This window comes from Lepidochelys olivacea (assembly GCF_965140295.1).
Source record: "Lepidochelys olivacea isolate rLepOli2 genome assembly, chromosome: 13".
NCBI classification, from domain to species: Eukaryota; Metazoa; Chordata; order Testudines; family Cheloniidae; genus Lepidochelys; species Lepidochelys olivacea.
This window is the reverse complement of record NC_140423.1, coordinates 32,331,649-32,351,151: the sequence shown is the minus strand read 5'-3', so window position 1 is coordinate 32,351,151 and position 19,503 is coordinate 32,331,649. Positions and strand designations below refer to the sequence as shown.

Sequence of the window (19,503 nt, the reverse complement as noted above, 5' to 3'; positions counted from 1 at the left end):
TTCAGACCTGTATGTATAGCTGCTAACATGATTCACTCCATACTGATTATGCTTTGGCATCAGCCCAGTGTTACTTGGAGTTTTCAGTCTTTGTGATGCTATTGTCTTCTATATAGGGTTTTGTACCACACTTATCTCTGTGATATCTGAATACCTTCCAGTAGTGCATTAAGCAATGTGACTATACATCTGTCGCTTGTTCTTTGTTCTCTCATCCTCTCTCTGAGAGAGAATTGTGTGCAGTGGAGTGTCTTGTTTTGGTAGGTGTGGGTTTGTGTGGTTTTTTTATGCTGGTGTCTGTAATGATTCTGCTCACATGGAGGTAGACTTTCTCATTTCTTTTAAAAAGAAAAGAAGTACTTGTGGCACCTTAGAGACTAACAAATTTATTTGAGCATAAGCTTTCGTGAGCTACAGCTCACTTCATCGGATGCATTCAGTGGAAAATACAGTGGGGAGATTTTATGTACACAGAGAACATGGAACAATGGGTGTTACCATACATGCTGTAATGAGAGTGATCACTTAAGGTGAGCTATTACCAGCAGGAGAGCAGGGGGGAAAAACCTTTTGTAGTGATAATCAAGGTGAGCCATTTCCAGCAGTTGACAAGAACATCTGAGGAACATTGGGGGGCGAGGGGGGAATACATATGGGGAAATAGTTTTACTTTGTGTAATGACCCATCCACTCCCAGTCTTTATTCAAGCCTATTCTTTTACGTAGAGACTGTCCAGTTTGATCAATGTACATGGCAGAGGGGCATTGCTGGCACATGACGACATATATCACATTGGTAGATGCGCAGGTGGACGAGCCTCTGATAGTGTGGCCGATGTGATTAGGCCCTGTGATGGTGTCCCCTGAATAGATATGTGGACACAGTTGGCAATGGGCTTTGTTGCAAGGATAGGTTCCTGGGTTAGTGGTTCTGTTGTGTGGTGTGTGGTTGCTGGTGAGTATTTGCTTCAGGTTGGGGGGCTGTCTGTAAGCAAGGACTGGCCTGTCTCCCAAGATCTGTGAGAGTGATGGGTCATCCTTCAGGATAGGTTGTAGATCCTTGATGGTGCGTTGGAGAGGTTTTAGTTGGGGGCTGAAGGTGATGGCTAGTGGCGTTCTGCTATTTTCTTTGTTGGGCCTGTCCTATAGTAGGTGACTTCTGGGTACTCTTTTGGCTCTGTCAATCTGTTTCTTCACTTCAGCAGGTGGGTATTGTAGTTTTAAGAATGCTTGATAGAGATCTTGTAGGTGTTTGTCTCTGTCTGAGGGGTTGGAGCAAATGCGGTTGTATCGTAGAGCTTGGCTGTAGACAATGGATCATGTGGTGTGGTCTGGATGAAAGCTGGAGGCATGTAGGTAGGAATAGCGGTCAGTAGGTTTCCGGTATAGGGTGGTGTTTATGTGACCATCGCTTATTAGCACTGTAGTGTCCAGGAAGTGGATCTTTGGCTGGCAGCAGATGGTGCAGAAGGACTGCAAGCCATCCACATCTCTTGGCTGCTCGGCAGAAGATGGTACAATAGGACTGCTAGCCATCCATATTTCCTGCCTGCCCAGCAAAAGATGGTACAATAGGACTGCTAGCCATCCATATTTCCTGCCTGCTCCCCATAAGATGGTACAATAGGACTGCCTGCAGGACTAAAGAGAGTGACCTGGTCGAGTCACTCCTAATGTAGTCCCTGCACCCATGTCTGCCCAGGCGCTCCTGACCGACACGGCCAGGAGCACCTCGGACATGACGATAATGGCTACCAGTCCTATTGTACCGTCTGCTGCCACAAGGCAATGGGTTGGTGCTGCTGTGTAGCAATGCAGTACCGCGTCTGCCAGCACCCAGGAGACATACGGTGACAGTGAGCTGAGCGGGCTCCATGCTTGCCGTGGTATGGCGTCTGCACAGGTAAATCCAGGAAGTTTTTGGAAAATGTAGGGGACAATTTCCTGGTGCAAGTGCTGGAGGAACCAACTAGGGGCAGAGCTCTTCTTGACCTGCTGCTCACAAACCAGGAAGAATTAGTAGGGGAAGCTAAAGTGGACGGGAACCTGGGAGGCAGTGACCATGAGACGGTCGAGTTCAGGATCCTGACACAGGGAAGAAAGGAGAGCAACAGAATACAGACCCTGGACTTCAGAAAAGCAGACTTTGACTCCCTCAGGGAACTGATGGGCAGGATCCCCTGGGAGAATAACATGAGGGGGAAAGGAGTCCAGGAGAGCTGGCTGTATTTTAAAGAATCCTTAGTGAGGTTACAGGGACAAACCATCCCGATGTGTAGAAAGAATAGTAAATATGGCAGGCGACCAGCTTGGCTTAACAGTGAAATCCTTGCTGAACCTGAACACAAAAAAGAAGCTTACAAGAAGTGGAAGATTGGACAAATGATCAGGGAAGAGTATAAAATATTGCTTGGGCATGCAGGAGTGAAATCAGGAAGGCCAAATCACACCTGGAGTTGCAGCTAGCAAGAGATGTTAAGAGTAACAAGAAGGGTTTCTTCAGGTATGTTAGCAACAAGAAGAAAGTCAAGGAAAGTGTGGGCCCCTTACTGAATGAGAGAGGCAACCCAGTGACAGAGGATGTGGAAAAAGCTAATGTACTCAATCCTTTTTTTGCCTCTGTCTTCACGAACAAGGTCAGCTCCCAGACTGTTGCACTGGACAGCACAGCATGGGGAGGAGGTGACCAGCCCTCTGTGGAGAAAGAAGTGGTTCAGGACTATTTAGAAAAGCTGGACATGCAAAAGTCCATGGGGCCGGATGCGCTGCATCTGAGAGTGCTAAAGGAGTTGGTGGATGTGATTGCAGAGCCATTCGCCATTTTCTTTGAAAACTCATGGCAATCGGGGGAAGTCCCGGATGATAGGAAAAAGGCTAAAGTAGTGCCCATCTTTAAAAAAGGGAAGAAGGAGAATCCTGGGAACTACAGGCCAGTCAGCCTCACCTCAGTCCCTGGAAAAATCATGGAGCAGGTCCTCAAGGAATCAATTCTGAAGCACTTACAGGAGAGGAAAGTGTTCAGGAACAGTCAGCATGGATTCACTAAGGGCAAGTTATGCCTGACTAATCTAATTGCCTTCTATGATGAGATAACTGGCTCTGTGGATGAGGGGAAAGCGGTGGACGTGTTGTTCCTTGACTTTAGCAAAGCTTTTGACACAGTCTCCCACAGTATTCTTGCCAGCAAGTTAAAGAAGTATGGGCTGGATGAATGGACTATAAGGTGGCCAGAAAGTTGGCTAGATTGTCAGGCTCAACGGGTAGTGATCAATGACTCCATGTCTAGTTGGCAGCCGGTATGAAGTGGAGTGCCCCAAGGGTCGGTCCTGGGGCCGGTTTTGTTCAATATCTTCATAAATGATCTGGAGGATGGTGTGGATTGCACCCTCAGCAAGTTTGCAGATGACACTAAACTGGGAGGGGAGGTAGATACGCTGGAGGCTAGGGATAGGATACAGAGGGCCCTAGACAAATTAGAGGATTGGGGCAAAAGAAATTTGATGAGGTTGAACAAGGACAAGTGCAGAGCCCTGCACTTAGCATGGAAGAATCCAATGTACCGCTACAGACTAGGGACCGAATGGCTATGCAGCAGTTCTGCAGAAAAGGACCTAGGGGTTACAGTGGACGAGAAGCTGGATATGAGTCAACAGTGTGCCCTTGTTGGCAAGAAGGCCAATGGCATTTTGGGATGTATAAGTAGGGGCATTGCCAGCAGATCGAGGGACGTGATCATTCCCCTCTATTCGACATTGGTGAGACCTCATCTGGAGTACTGTGTCCAGTTTTGGGCCCCACACTACAAGAAGGATGTGGAAAAATTGTAAAGAGTCCAGCGGAGGGCAAGGAAAATGATTAGGGGACTGGAACACATGAGTTATGAGGAGAGGCTGAGGGAACTGGGATTGTTTAGTCTGCGGAAGAGAAGAATGAGGGGGGATTTGATAGCTGCTTTCAACTACCTGAAAGCGGGTTCCAAAGAGGATGGATCTAGACTGTTCTTAGTGGTAGCTGATGACAGAACAAGGAGTAATGGTCTCAAGTTGCAGTGGGGGAGGTTTAGGTTGGATATTAGAAAAAACTTTTTCACTAGGAGGGTGGTGAAACACTGGAACGTGTTACCTAGGGAGGTGGTGGAATCTCCTTCCTTAGATATTTTTAAGGTCAGGCTTGACAAATCCCTGGCTGGGATGATTTAATTGGGGATTGGTCCTGCTTTGAGCAGGGGGTTGGACTAGATGACCTCCTGAGGTCCCTTCCAACCCTGATATTCTATGATTCACCCCCTTTCCTGGGGAAGGCTTGATAAAAATCCTCACCAATTTGCATCAGTGAACAGAGACCCAAACCCTTGGATCTTAAGAACTATGAAAAAGCAATCAGGTTCTTAAAAGAAGAATTTTAATTGAAGAAAAAAGTAAAAGAATCACCTCTGTAAAATCAGCATGGTAAATACCTTATAGGGTATTCAGAGTAATCAGATTCAAAACATAGAGAATCCCTCTAGGCAAAACCTTAAGTTACAAAAAGACACAAAAACAGGAATATCCATTCCATTCAGCACAGCTTATTTTCTCCGCCATTTAAACAAACAGAATCTAACGCATAACTAGCTAGATTACTTACTAAGTTCTAAGACTCCATTCCTTTCTGTTCCTGGCAAAAGCATGACACAGACACACACAGAGCCTTTGTTTTTCCCCCCCTCCAGCTTTGAAAGTATCTTGTCTCCTCATTGGTCATTTTGGTCAGGTGCCAGCGAGGTTATCCTGGCTTCTTAACCCTTTACAGGTGAAAGGGTTTTTCCTCTGGCCAGGAGGGATTTTAAAGGTGTTTACCCTTCCCTTTATATTTATGACAATGAGGTAGATGGCGGAGTCTGGTTTCTTGGGCACATGTCCTGACTTTTGTTGCTGCTTTTCTGACAGCACTGAAGAAGTGCTCGTATGCTTTCTTTCTCAGACTGCATGAAGTAGGAATGCACACAGGCCTGCACCAGTAATGTCGGTGAAGGCTGGCTAATGAGCTGTACAGGGGTCCACTTGCATCTGAGATGTTTGTTCTGTTACTGGGATCTGCAACAGCTCAGATTTTGGGGGATTAAAAGTCTTTCCTTAACTTGCAGTTTTCCTCAGTTCAACCATTTGTGTTTTAAGAATTCATTATTCTTTAAGGCTCTTTCCCTGAAGTTATTGAGCCATGTTTACAACCTTGAGTGCAGCTAGATGAAGTTTTTAGTTGTGGATTTCCATAACTTTTTGTAAACCATTTCAAAGAATTGCCCTGGGATGTTTTCCTACATGGAAGTTGTCCATTCCTGTTCCACTTGCTGTCCATGTGCTGCATTTCTTAAGTATGCAAAATTCACCTGCCAGATCCTCCCCACAGTAGGGGCCCTTATTGTGTGCCACCCAAAGCCCTGCTCTTCTGTCTGAGTTCCTGGGCACAGCAATATCCCTACAATGCACTGGCAAGCATCAGAGTGACTGCACCAGATCTCAGAGATGAAAATGTGCTCATGACACCTCAGAGATTTCCCAAGCCCTACTGGATATTTTCATTTAGCCACCTACTCTTTCCAAGAGAGCCAAAGATTCCTGTCCTCTTTAGACCGTGACACTCTGCTACTGCAACCCAGTGTGCACAAACAAGAGCTGCTGCTGGCTGCGTGGGAAGAACTGAGGAGCATAGCTGCAGGCTGGGGGTGCCCTCACTGAAGATGGTCCAGCAGAGTCAGGCAGATGTTTGCGCTGACCTAAGGCAATTGGGAGGTGCCATGTGATTTGGCACCACATAAGAGGAGACGCCCATCAATAGTGGATTTCTCTCACTGTCAGTCTCACCATAGAACCTGGGTCTCGGATGAAGTGGACACTGACTGTGGAGACAAATAGCTAGTTTATGTGGGGAGTGCTAGCCTCTGGGATTTGGCAAACTCATAATATCTGTGAAGGTTAAGCCTTCCCTCTCCCCTTTCCTCTTTGTGCAGGTGCTGCTAGAGAAAGAGAGGGAGAAGAAGTCTTTGCTGGAGGCACTGCTCCAAACACAGGAAGAATTGACAGATGCCTGTCAACAGCTGGAGCAGCTTCGCCAAGAGGTGAAGAAGCATCAGAAGGAGCAGGTAGGCTTGACCAGCAGGGAGCAGTGGAGAGGAGGGAACGGGCTGTTAGAATCCAACACATAGGACGGAAAAAAGACAGGGGTGAAAGGAGAGAGAATGGGGACAAGTCAGAGACTGGAGGGCAGTGCAGAGCTGGGAGAGAAGCACTGGGGCAGAAAAGAGGAGCCAGGAGAGGGCTGCACCTGGGCAGAAGCCTGGTAAGTAAAAGGAAAGATAGGTTAGAGGCAAAGATAGCAGCAAGGTGGGTTTTGTGCACACAACCACCCAGGCGGAGCAAAGGCAGAAAGATGTAGTTGGTGAGCGGGACTCTGGGGCACAGAAAGGATGGAGCAGGATTTGATATTTCACAGCTTTCAGTGCCTCACTCTTTGGCCTGGCTGCAGGACACCGTGGTGGGGCTGCAAGCTGAGCTCCAGGAAGCTCAGAATCAGATGGAGGCGGTGGAGAGCAGGCACCAGGAAGAGGTCAAAACCCTCAAACAGGAAATGGACGTTCTCCTTACTCAGCGAGACACCCTGCGAAACCAGGTGACTGCCCCAGGCACAGTGCAATGGAGATTCCACCCAGGAGGGGGCAGTCCCCCTGCCTGTCGCTCACCCTCAATATGATCCTCACCTTGCTACTTAGCCCTGATCCTGGCTGGGCAGAGGGGGGAGGTGGTCCCTCTGTCTGTTGCCTGGCTGCTTACCTCTGATCACAGCTGATGGGGACGGTCCCTCTCCTCTGTCACTCTGCTGCTTACTCCAATCCCATCCCGATCTTGGCTGGGAGGGACAGTCCCTCTGCCTGTCATCCTGCCATTCGCTCCTGATCCTAGCTGCACAGTAGCAGAACTCCATCTGTCCTGCTGCTGGTGCTTTTATTTCAGGGGGTGACGGGGGATTGGGTGAACAAACTACTCCACTTAGGTCTCCAAACATATGAGCAACATCAATTTGAACCTGGCACTCTGAAGATCAGATGGTGCTTTAACTTGCTTGTTTGCTTTCCCCACAGGATACAGAAAGGCTATTGCATGCTTTAACCTCTGGCTTCTCTACTATTCTTCTCTCATATTTCAGGTGCAAGAGCTAGTGGTCACCAAGGATTCCTGGCAACAGATTGGCTTGGAGGCTCAGCGGCAATTGAATGAGGTGCAAAAATTATCCAATCAGAAGATACTGGAGGCTGCTCATATCCAGAAGATGCTAGAGGGGGAGAGGAGCCGACGGGAGGAGGTGGAGCGTCACAACATAGAGCTCCGGGCCACGCTTGGAGCCCTGGAGGGGGAAAAGAGCCGATGGGAGGAGGTGAAGCGTCAGAACACAGAGCTCCAGGCCACGCTCGGAGTCCTGGAGGGGGAAAGGAGCCGACGGGAGGAGGTGGAGCGTCAGAACACAGAGCTCCAGGCCACGCTCAGAGCCCTGGAAGGGGAGAGGAGCCGACGGGAGGAGGTGGAGCGTCAGAACACAGAGCTCCAGGCCACGCTCAGAGATCTGGAGCGGGAGAGGAGCCGACGGGAGGAAGCGGAGTGTCAGAACACAGAGCTCCGGGCCATGCTCAGAAACCTAGAGGGGGAGAGGAGCCGACGGGAGGAGGTGGAGCGTCAGAACACAGAGCTCCAGGCCACGCTCAGAGCCCTGGAAGGGGAGAGGAGCCGACGGGAGGAGGTGGAGCGTCAGAACACAGAGCTCCAGGCTACGCTCAGAGCCCTGGAAGGGGAGAGGAGCCGATGGGAGGAGGTGAAGCGTCAGAATACAGAGCTCCGGGCCACGCTCAGAGCCCTGGAAGGGGAGAGGAGCCGACGGGAGGAGGTGGAGCGTCAGAATACAGAGCTCCAGGCCACACTCAGAGACCTGGAGGGGGAAAGAAGCCAACGGGAGGAGGCGGAGCGTCAGAACACAGAACTCCGGGCCATGCTCGGAGACCTGGAGGGGGAGAGGAGCCAACGGGAGGAAACGGAGCGTCAGAACACAGAGCTCCAGGCCACGCTCAGAGATCTGGAGGGGGAGAGGAGCCGACGGGAGGAAGCGGAGTGTCAGAACACAGAGCTCCGGGCCATGCTCAGAAACCTAGAGGGGGAGAGGAGCCGACGGGAGGAGACGGAGCGTCAGAACACAGAGCTCCAGGCCACGCTCGCAGTCCTGGAGCAGGAAAAGAGCCAATGGGAGGAGGTGAAGCGTCAGAACACAGAGCTCCAGGCCACGCTCAGAGTCCTGGAGGGGGAAAAGAGCCAACGGGAGGAAGCAGAGCGTCAGAACACAGAGCTCCAGGCCACGCTCAGAGCCTTGGAGGGTGAAAAAGCCAGGTGGGCAGAAATCAAGTGTAATGTGGACTAGATATTTTTTTCCCCATCTTAACTGATTCCTGTTTTCAGGTCTGTGCACATGTAAGCTAATCTGGGAGCATATCCCAAAGCTCTGAGGTGTTGGTGCAATTAGGAGCCTACTGTTACATTGTCTCACTGGGGTGCCTGGCCTGCACTGTCAGTTTCCTTCTGACAGCAGTCAGCAAAGGCACTCCTTAGGGACATGGCTGCAGTTGTACTGGCTTTGCCCTGGTTTGTCTGCTGGGAGACTGCTGGATTTCTAACAGGTAAGCATGATTAGCCAATTCCTTTACCCAGCTGGTTGCCCTTAATGACAGTTCAAATGTCTAAGTGCATTGTATGGAACATCCACGGAGGTCCTGGCCGCTGTCGAAGTTTGGAGCCTCTGGCTTTGTTGGTGCTCCCAAGACTTGATCCCCTACTTCCCAATATCCTGCAGCAGCTGAGTCAATCTCCCTGAGCCTGAGTAGCTGGCACAGCTGAAGTGTTTGAGTTTTTCTCACCTGTCTCCAGCTCTGAGTCAATGAAGCATTTGGCTGCTCCCCTTAGCACACAAGAATTTTATCCCAACATATTGAGCTAACTGAGGTAGTAGGTCTCAGCTGCTTGGCCCCACCCAAGCACAAAGCTGTGGCTTCCAGTCTGACTTATCTGCTCTGGCCTCTCTCTTTCCAGCTGCATTTATTGCTGCATTTGTGTTGTATTTTTCCTTAGTTATCTCTTCTTGTGCACATGGAGAATGGGATACATAGCAGTGCTTCAAGAAGTGCCCTAGGAATGACCATACAATGCCCCTCCTGGGCACACACAACTGTCTTGGGCACAGAAAGGACTGTGATTGACTTGTGTGCAAGATAGTTATCCCACACTCTCAGAACCTGGAGGGAGTGCCAAAAAGCTCTCCTGGCTCATCTCAGAGTTTTCAGAAATCCAGCTCACAGTCCCAGAAAACCTTGGCAGTTTCAGCCTCGAGAGACTTAGAATAGTGAACCCTCTCTGGGTAATATGACTGCATCAGAATCCCCCATGGTGGTGGACTTTCATCAAGATAGGATCTGTTGCTCAGTTTCTCTTTGAATTGCCAAGTGCACCCCAATGTGTCAGATAACTTGTAACTGTGGCATCTCCAGCTATGTTGGCATTGGAGCCAAACCTGTAGCCTTGTGCTGGATGCATTCTCAGCTGGTCCCAATACCAGTTCCCCATGTGCAGTCACAGCTGCTGGCCAAGATGCAGCCAGAGCTGAAGCCTGGCCAGGCGGCTCTGACTCTTTCACACCCAGATCAGCAGAGCAATCTGCAGTGCCTCTGAGGAATGTTAGCTGGCAGTTTGTCTCTGGGCAAGGACTAATCTGTGTGAAGGATGACAGTGATTCCCCACAGGAGGATGAACCTTTGTCCAGTTTACTGAAAGAATAACTAGGGCCATTCATTCTCCTTTGACTCCTTTTCACAGGAAACCAAAGTTTGTTTTCCACCAACACCTGGAACAAGATGCTCCTATAGGTAGGGTATCTATGCCATTCCATCCTATCCTCTACCAGTTAGTGAAGCAGGTGTGGGAAAACCTTCATTTTACCTGAGTTACTTCCAGAAAAAACTCTATCATTAGTACCACCTGGAATTCAGAGTCCGATTCTGAATCTTCATAGAGGAGATCTCCAAGTAAATTGAGTGTGGATAGCAGACGGTCTTCACTGGGCACCAGTAAGATCACCAACACCAGTCGTGATCTAGGATTCATGTCTTGAAGCAGCTGAGATTGAGGGTTTTTTTGAGCCCACCTCTGCAGTATCTGGCTTGGGGTGAATGCTCAGATCAAAGACATGAGAGCTCAGTATGATGTATATACAGTAGTCACTGCCAAAAAGCATCAACCACAGAGTATGCAGGATCATGAAATCCCAGAGGGACCATGGCAATGGCTAGGAGGGACTTGTTTGAATTAAACAAAGAAACTTGTTTAGTGTTAGTTGGTTTTCACTCTAAATTCCTGGAGATTTAGGACTAGTAAACACAAGCAGTAGAATGATGGGTACCCATGTCAATCAAAATGAGAAGCCTAGGATGTCAGAGCTGCTGATTACTAACAACAGACCCCAGCTTTCAAGTATGAAAATTCAGGAATTCACTAAGACTTACCAGTCTGATCACATCATCTCCTCCCTGAAATACCCAGGCAGAGAGTAATGTCCTAAAGAAAGCTAAACAGGACAATAAAGATCCATATTTATTCCAGTTAGATGTTAGAATGATCCCTGGCATGAAAACCAGTAGAAAGATGGACAAGGACTTTACTTCCCACAATACCTCAGTTACAAAGAACACAATTATCAGACACATAGATTAATATGATATGTCAGGGAAGAGTCAACACAGCTTTTGTAAAGAGAAATCATGCCTCACCAATCTTTAGAATTCTTTGAGGGTATCAACAAACATAGATGAGGGTGATCCAGACTTTCAGAAAGCCTTTGACAAGGTCCCTTACCAAAGGCTCTTAAGCAAAGTAAGCAGTCATGGGATAAGACGGGAGGGTCCTCTCATAGATCAGTAACTGGTTAAAAGATAGGAAACAAAGCGTAGGAATAAATGATCAGTTTTCACAATGGAGAGAGATAAATAGTGGGGTCCCCCAAGGATCTGTACTGGGACCTGTGCTGTTCAACATATTCATAAATGTTATGGAAAAAGGGGTAAACAGTGCAAAATTTGCAAATGATACAAAATTATTCAAGATAGTTAAATCCAAAGCTGACTGCGAAGAATTACAAAGGAATCTCACTAACTGTGTGACTGGGCAACAAAATGGCAGTTGAAATTCAGTGTTGATAAGTGCAAAGTAATGCACATTGGAAAACATAATCCCAGCTATACATACAAAATGATGGGGTCTAAATTATCTGTTACTACTCAAGAAAGAGTCATTGTGGGTAATCCTCTGAAAACATCCACTCAATGTGCAGCAGCAGTCAAAAAAGCTAATAGAATGTTAGGAACCATTAGGAAAGAGATAGTTAATAAGACAGTAAATATCACAATGGCACTATATAAATCAGTACAATTCTGGTCACCCTATATCTAAAAAGAATATTAGAATTGGAAAAGGTACAGAGAAGGACAACAAAATGATTAGGCTTATGAAACAGTTGTCTCTTGTCTAAGATGAACAGCCCCAGTCTTTTAAATCTCTCCTCATATGGAAGCTAAGGGAGACATGATAGAGATCTAGAACCTCATGACCGGCATGGAGAAAGTGAATAGGGAAGTGTTATTTACCTCTTCACATAACACACAAACCAGGAGTCACCTGATGAAATTAATAGGCAGCAGGTTTAAAGCAAACAAAAGGAAGTACTTCACACAACACAGTCAACCTGCAGAACTTGTTGCCAGTGGATGTTGTGAAGGCCAGAAGTATAACTGGGTTCAAAAAAGAACGAGATAAGTTCCTGGAGAATAGGTCCATCAGTGGCTACTAGCCAAGATGATCAGGGACTCAACCCCATGCTCTGGATGTCTATAAACCTCTGAGTGCCAGAAGCTGGGACTGGCTGACAGGGCTGGATCACCTGATAATTTCTCCTGTTTATTCCCTCTGAAGCACCTGTCACTGGCTCCTGTCAGAAGACAGGATACTGGGCTACATGGACCATTGGTCTGAGCCAGTATGGCCGTTCTCATGAGATCATCTCCCACTTTAAAAACAGCAGATACTTTGGGACTGCTAATACAGGGACAAGACTTCAGTGCTAGCATGGGACTGAATGAACAGAGTGTCTATGGGGTTAAGAAAGGGCCAGGCCTTGTCTCCTGCCAGGCTTGACTCACGAGGGCTTGTTAAATATTAAACCACATGGCAAAGAGCCCTGGGTTTATGGAGACCCCTCCTCTACCCCTCCCGTCGCGGCACCACTGGATTTACGGAACCCCCCTGTTGTGGTCCCGCCAGGCTTAGAGAGAGTCTCCCTGCCTTTGCCACAGAGCTGTCCCTGCCCCATCATATTGCCATCAGAGCATCACCTCTCCCCCATTCCAGGCACTGAGCTGCCAGGATTATACAGCCCCCACCCATCACATTGCCATCAGAATGTTGCCTCTTCCCCACTCCAGGCACTGAGCCGCCAGGATTACTGAGTCCCTTCTCTCTTTCAGCCTGACTCTGGCCCTGGAGGGGAAGAAGCTGAGACTCAGGACCTTCCAGGAGAGAGACGATGCCCAGCGGAGTGAGATCATCAGCTTGCATTCAGCCATTTGCCAAGCTCAGCAGCTCCATTCTGACCACAGAGGAGAGATACAGGAGCTCAACACCCAGGTGCCCTGCACACCAGCATTCCCTTCCCCAGCAGCACATCAGGCTTCCCCAAGACCAGCCCCACCCTCCCCACCCACTATACACATGTCCCTGTCTCCTCCTCCACTGCTTCCACTTCTGTAACACTGCCTCTTCTCCTCTCACCTGCTCGCAGCCTTGGAGCTATGGTGCTGAAGCCTGGATCTGTCTCTGCCCGCTCTATGTCTTAACCCCCTGATTGCAGATCATGAGCCCCAGAGAGAACAGCAGACTCCTATGGAGCATCTCAATGCCTCTGTTGCAGTTGTTGGCTCCAGGTGGCTGTGCCTAGCCCTGCAAAGCACCAACTTCTCTCTCTGCTACGGGGAGGCAGAAAGGAGCTCAGAGCTGGGAAGGTGGGAGGTGCTTCCAACTCAGCCTGTTCACCTGGCGTCCCAGACACACAAAATGAGGGACTGACCATCGCGCTGTTCCTGCCTCCATGTTTTTGTCGGGTAGTTCACCTCCACTATGGCATAACTGGCTGCCCCTCCGGAGCCTCTTTCACCCAATGTGTTTTTTTTCTGGTTTCTTTCTGAGGGTAAGGGCATGGTGGGGCGGGGAGCAGTAATCGGTGTTTCCCTGTGGGTGGGGAGCTCTTGGTCCCTGAAGGTCCCGGAGTTTATTTCCAGTCTGACCTCTGCATCTCCTCGGTTTTGTGCCTTTGGCTGTAGGAAGGTGTCTGCTCAAAAGCAGCTTCCTCCGTCAGACTCTCTCTTCCTCCCTTCCCTCACAGTAGTCGTGCTGAGCCCACGAGGGCCTGTGTTTCTCTTCTCTGCAGGTCCACTCACTCAGGCAGGCAGTGCTAGAGAAAGAGGCTGGTTTAGTGGCCCATGAGAAGCAGTTGTCACAGGATCTGGAGGAGTCACGAGCGAGTGAGCGGCATTTGAGGGATTTGCTGCGGATGCAAGAGGCAGAGGTGTCTCAGCTGCGCCTTAGCCTTTGTAGCACAGAGAGCCGGGCAGAGGCACTGGCTGTGGAGTGCCACCTCACCAGCAGTGCCCGCTGTGAAGCAGAGTCCAAGCTGGCCAGGCTGCACACCATTCTGCAGCATACACTGTGTGGCAGCACTTTGGCAAGTGGAGACCTTGTCACGTGGAGTCCAGGTGAGTGTGGCTGGTGTCTGTGGCAGTGTGTGCTGGAGGCTTACCCCCAGAAGGCCATGTGGATCTGTCCCTAGGCTGAGAAGGCTTTACAGCCTCGTGGAGGAGAGCTGGGGCTTCCCTTCCTAGTCCTGATTTCCTGGCCCATATCGCTTCCCAGTGGCCTTGCTCTGGTTGGGGAAGGCTAGGAACGGTGGGGAGCCCTTTATTCTGGTCTTGGCCCAAGAGAAGTCCTCAGTCTCTGACACAGCAATTCTTGGCCTTCCATTCTGGGAGAACAGACAGCATATTACATTTGAAAAGTGTAACACGTTCCAGCCATCTCTGGCCCCCGGAGGGAGTGTCCTTCCACTTCTTCTGGAACTGCTAATTGGGATGGCCCTAGGGCTGGTCAGAGGCTTCCAGGGACTCCAGATCTGCATGGCTGACCTCAATAGCAGGCACCATGGATGATGGGTTTATACATCTTACGGGATGCTGTGCAAGCGGCAGGAAGCACTACAAGCTAGAGAGCCCAGGGCCAGTCATCAGCCCACTTGTGCTGCTGATTGCATGGAGTCCCACATGGCACGGTTGTTAATACTTAGAAAGGTGTCCTGGGACATTGCTCCTAAAAGCCCCCAGAACATTTTGAATGGATTTGGTAAGGATATTTCACTGCAGCCTCCCTGTCAACATATCAAAAACAGGTACCAAGCCTCGGTGGGAGAAATCCAGGGGGGCAGGGCCGTTTGTGGACATGCCAGTGTTTCTCAGAGCTGATAAAATTGCCCCCAAACCCTCTCTGCTCCTTCTCCTAGGTGCACATGACTCCTCACTGGCAGGTGTTTTCTGGGACAGGAGCCCTTTGGCCTGTTTCTCCCCCCTTGCCCTTTTAGGGAGGACTCATTAGGGCTGTGGGATTGCATCGTGTGCTTTACTCCCTTCCCCCATTTTTCTCCACGGGCCATTTCTCCCTCCCTTTCCAGTACATCCGGGGGGGGGTCTCTGACATCCCCTTTCCCTCTGCATGTTACTGCCTCCTGAGAGGAGCTGCTGCTGAGGGCTGGGGGTGTGGGTGAAGACTGTCTCTCCTGGCTTAGTACTGCAAAGCACTCCTGGGTGAAGGGAAAGCCAGCAGGGCTGGATGCACGCCTGGCAATAGCATCTAGTGTCTATAAGAGATTTGCAGCTGGACCATATTTCAGCCCCATTTGCTGGAACAAAGAGGAATTTGGGGCACAGAACAGAAACCTGGGGCTGTTGGCAAGCATGGGCAGCCTTTGTTTCTAAAGCCAGGAAGGGCATGGAGGGCAGGCCTAAGCCCCAAAAAGCTCACTGCAGAGAGAACTAAGGCAGTGTTTGTGAATGGGGAAGCGACCTCAGCCCCAGGGTGAAATACAGCCCCAGGAGCCACTGGAGAATGCCACATCTGATGTGGCACTAATGGGCAGTCAAGGTAATGTGCAGTGTGTCACCTATTCACTGTAACATCTATGGGACCTGCCCCTGGGAGGTCTCCAAACCCTGCCACATGTAGGAGAAGCTAAGCAGGGCGCTGTCATGGCGACCCTTTGGCCAAACACTGATCCCAGGGCTTATTTTTCCAGAACAGGATCATGTCTGTGGGCTTACTGGGCCTCAACCTAAGGACCTCCCCATAGAGCTCACAGCAGAGAAAGTGGCAACAGCCTTCCGGGACCTGCACCAGGACCTGAGGCAGACTCTGCAAGATCGGGTAACTGCTTTCTTCAGCGCACTCACTTCCCCTGCCCCTCTGCTGAGCTTACGGCGCAGAACAAGGTGCTGTGGCAGAGCTGGCTCTAGTCCCCTGGGCCAATGCAGCCTAGACCTGCTCAAGTCCCCTCTGTAGGGATCCCACTCACTGCTGCTGCCCGCGTTGGCTCTGGCCCTGCCCTGCCTGAGTCTGTGCCCTAGGCTTCCTCTGTCGGCTCTCCTGGCACCCTGTGCGTGTAGCTTCATACAGCTTCTCCTGCTTTCTCCAGGATGATGCCAGGAACAAGGCTCAGAAGCTGGAGCAGGAGCTGAGCAAGAAGGAGGCCGAGAGGGACTGTCTCAGAGCTCACACCCAAGAGCTGCAGAAGTGGTTGGCCCAAAGCCAGGAAGGTATGGCTGCCCTCCTTCCCACTGTACCAGGCCCACTCTGCTTTATCAGCAAGGGAGTGAAGATGGCAGTTGGGGGAGAGGAAGAGCCACCGTGAGAGCCCACACAGACTGGTGCTCCTGAATAGACTGTGACCCATTGCAGAGAGACAGCCCTGGTTCCCTGCAGTTCTCCTTGTAGTACTTGAAGAGTCCTCTCTTTTCTCCTCCTGCCCTGTGCTAACCTGGGGCATTCCTAAGTAAGGGAGGCTTCTCCTCCGTTTTCCAGTGCATTAGCTCTGTCTCCTCCCCCAGGATCCATGCGTTATTGCAGTTGTCAATAAATCATGTGCCTCTGTTACGTTCCCCAGTTTTCTACAATCTGCTGCTTCCTCTTCCTTCTCAGCCCTACCCTTCCTAGTCCTGATACAGTCTCTGAGCACAGGCTGCTGCTGAACCTCCCAACCTCAGCAAAGTGCTTGATGGAGACACTGTCTCTCATCTCCCCAGTCACTTCTCACACACAACAGCCCCTCAAACAGATCTCACTCTGGGTCTCTCCCTAGACTATAGCACAGTAACTACTCCCCTACATATAGCTAATTGTCCTGTCTCTCTCACTCTTCCTCACTTACTCTTCCTCCATACCACAGCTATGCGGGCATCTTGGCTTCTCGTCAGTCATGGCACCCTTCGTACCCACCAAACACTTGAAATTGTCTGCCTTTCAATGTAATGATTGTCTCCTGTTCCTGTGTAGTGGAACAGAAGCTCCCTATCCTCCTGCCCTAGACCAGTCAGTATTTTATAGGCTTCTATCACGTCCCCTAGGCCTAGTTGAACAGTCCGAGTCTTTTCAGTCTCTCTCTATGGCAGAGCCCCTTGTTGCCGGTCTTGGAACTCTTTCTAATTCTGCAACATCCTTTTGCAAACTTATTGCTCCCTCCTTTGTGGTAGCAGCTCTTCTGCACCCAGACTTGTCCTTGAATGGAGCTCTACGTCAGTTGGTACTCATCCTTTTCTTTCCTATATATTTGCCTTTTGTAATCTTATCCACCTCAGCTCTCACTATTATACTGATGATGCTCACCTGCACCAGTCTGTTGACCTAATCTTATTGACCGCTCCTTGTTCACTCCCTCTGTCTGTGAACTCTGGTTTCACCTGAACTTCCTTAAGCCAAATACCTCAGACTGAGATACTTCTTTGGGCATAATCCAATCTCCCCTTTGTGGTCTGGCCCCTGGGAAGCAAAGGGCAGTTTAATGGAAAGATTATGGCTCTTGCCCAGCTTTGTTTGGTTTTGTTTTGGTTCCTCTTCTCCTCGTTCCCCCTTGCAGAGATGCGGATGGTAGAAGGGAAGCAGGGCTCACTCCAGGCCACACTGCAAGAAGAGGTCATTGCCCTAAAGAAGGAGGTTGTGATGTTGCATGGGGAGGTTGCATCCTTGGAGAGGAGCCTTGAGGGCACCGAGAAGCAAAGAAGGGATGTTGTGGTAAGGCTGGCAGATGGCCCCGAAGTTTTGTTACATAATGCCCATTCAAGGAAAGCCTGAACAGAACTATTTTAACTCTGCATCCTTGGGAACAACCCTGCCCTGGCTCCAGAGCCACTAAATGGAAAACCCCTGCAGTGCCATCTCCCATGTCTATTTTCTAATTTCTGCTGCTCCCCTCAAAGTTAGAAGCATTTGTAACCAGACAGAGTGTGCAGACATGGAGCAAGTTTCCCCTATCCCTCCTGCAGCCCCTCTGTCATGCCCTGCTATCCAGTCCTAGGCTTCCCATGCAGTGCTTCTGGGCCACCTAACTGCTGATCCACAGTATCCTCACTATTCCAGTCTGAGTTCCACCCCTAGAATTCTGCCAATCCATTTCACTTCTATCCACTCACACCCCTGCTGTTCCAGGCTTGGGATTTTCATGAGCCACTGATAATCTTCACACACTGCGGAGACTGCTCTAAGGAAATATGGGATTACATTTGGGAGACACAGGCAAGATTTGTTCACTGTGAATATCAATAGCTGGGCAGGCATCTGGTGACCGTAAGATCCCTTTGGTGTGTGCGTGAAGGTGGCTGATATTTTGCGACATCTGGACAGACTTCCGGTGAGTTCTGGGGAGCAGGCTGTGGCCATGGTACATACTAGTACCAGTGACACTGGGAGCTCAGGAAGCTAAATTTAGATTTAGGTACTTCCGTACCTGTTAAGTTTTATAAAACATCTAAAAGAGCCTATCATAGTGTTTAAACAGCACAGCTTCTGCCAAGGAAACCTGTGCCTCCTTAATCTATTAGAATTCTGTCATTAAAGTAAAGGGTATAGGAGAACTGGTTGATGTAATTTATTGGACTTTCAAAGTCTTTGACAATGTCCTTCAGAAGGGGTTGTAAAGGAAATTGAGTAGTCATGGTATGAGAGGCAAAGCGTTGTTATGGATCAGAAATTGGTTAAGGTACTGACTCTGCAAAGACTTCCACATATGCTGTGCTTTACTACTGTGAGTAGTCTTCCTGAGATCATTGGAACTACTCACAGCAGTGAAGTTAAGCACATGCATAAGTATTTGCAGAGTTGGGGCTTAAGAGACAGAAAACAAAGAGAAGGAATGCTTGGTTCACTTTCATAGTTGAAAAAAGTTAACAGCTGGCTGCCCCAGGGCTCTGTGCTAGGACCAGTGTTGTTTAATGTATTAGTTATCTGGAAAAGGGGTGTAAGTACTGAGGAAGCAAAATTTTCAGATAAAACAAAATTATTAAGACTAGTCAAGGCTGGAGAAGACTAACTTCAGAAGGACCTAACCAAGTTACACAAATAAGCAGCATGATGGCAAATGAAATTCCATGTTGATAAATGCAAAGAGAATGTTAAAAATAATTGTAATGCCATTCTCTAAATTAATGGCATGCCCTCACCTGTAACACAGTGTGCAGTTCTGGTCATCCCATCTCAGAGTGTTGCAGTAATGGAGGTGCTTGGTTCAGGACGCATAATGAGAATGATTAGAGACCTGGATAAACTTCCATATGAAGAGAAGTTGAAAGGCATGGGACTGTTTATCTTAGCAAGGAGATGAACACAGTACAGTAGGCAGGAGGAAGAGGAAAGAGGTCAATGAGGATAGCTGGAGGGGAATGGAATCAGCCAGGCGTACTTACAATAGTTTTTCAGTACAATTACAATACAGTTTTTCAGGTTAACTTTTGTACTAGTTGTGATGGGATCCCCGGGGTACAGCCTGGGACCACGGGACTGCTGTGCCCCCTTAACTGTCCAGCCCGAGCTGTCTCTCAAAATGCTTTGCTAGTGACAAGCAGCAAACCCCTCCAGATGCTGTTATCACTCAGGATAACCGCATGCGGAGCCCCACACCCAGCTAGATTGTATGAATGCTCCCAGAGCCACTCATGAATCACACAGAGAAAGGCACCAGCTGAATCCCCACCAGCTCCCAGCCTTGTACAACAGGAACGTACCATCTTGCACTGCTCGTCTTGAGCAGTGCAAATGTATTAATTGGTTCACCACTTCATCAAAGGCAAGTGGATATACA

General features: G+C 49.3%; 1 protein-coding gene across 2 annotated transcripts in view; it reads left to right on the top strand.

Moving 5' to 3' along the window:
• CEP250 (centrosomal protein 250) overlaps nucleotides 1-19,503 on the top strand; it is a 119,823-nt gene that overhangs the window by 85,012 nt on the left and 15,308 nt on the right. For both annotated transcript variants that reach the window (XM_084645177.1, XM_084645178.1), the window contains 8 exons: nucleotides 5,990-6,121; nucleotides 6,505-6,648; nucleotides 7,183-8,408; nucleotides 12,584-12,743; nucleotides 13,543-13,867; nucleotides 15,454-15,581; nucleotides 15,850-15,970; nucleotides 17,287-17,441. In XM_084645177.1, the coding sequence (XP_084501303.1) occupies nucleotides 5,990-6,121; nucleotides 6,505-6,648; nucleotides 7,183-8,408; nucleotides 12,584-12,743; nucleotides 13,543-13,867; nucleotides 15,454-15,581; nucleotides 15,850-15,970; nucleotides 17,287-17,441 (2,391 nt within the window). The remainder of the gene's footprint in view (nucleotides 1-5,989; nucleotides 6,122-6,504; nucleotides 6,649-7,182; nucleotides 8,409-12,583; nucleotides 12,744-13,542; nucleotides 13,868-15,453; nucleotides 15,582-15,849; nucleotides 15,971-17,286; nucleotides 17,442-19,503) is intronic.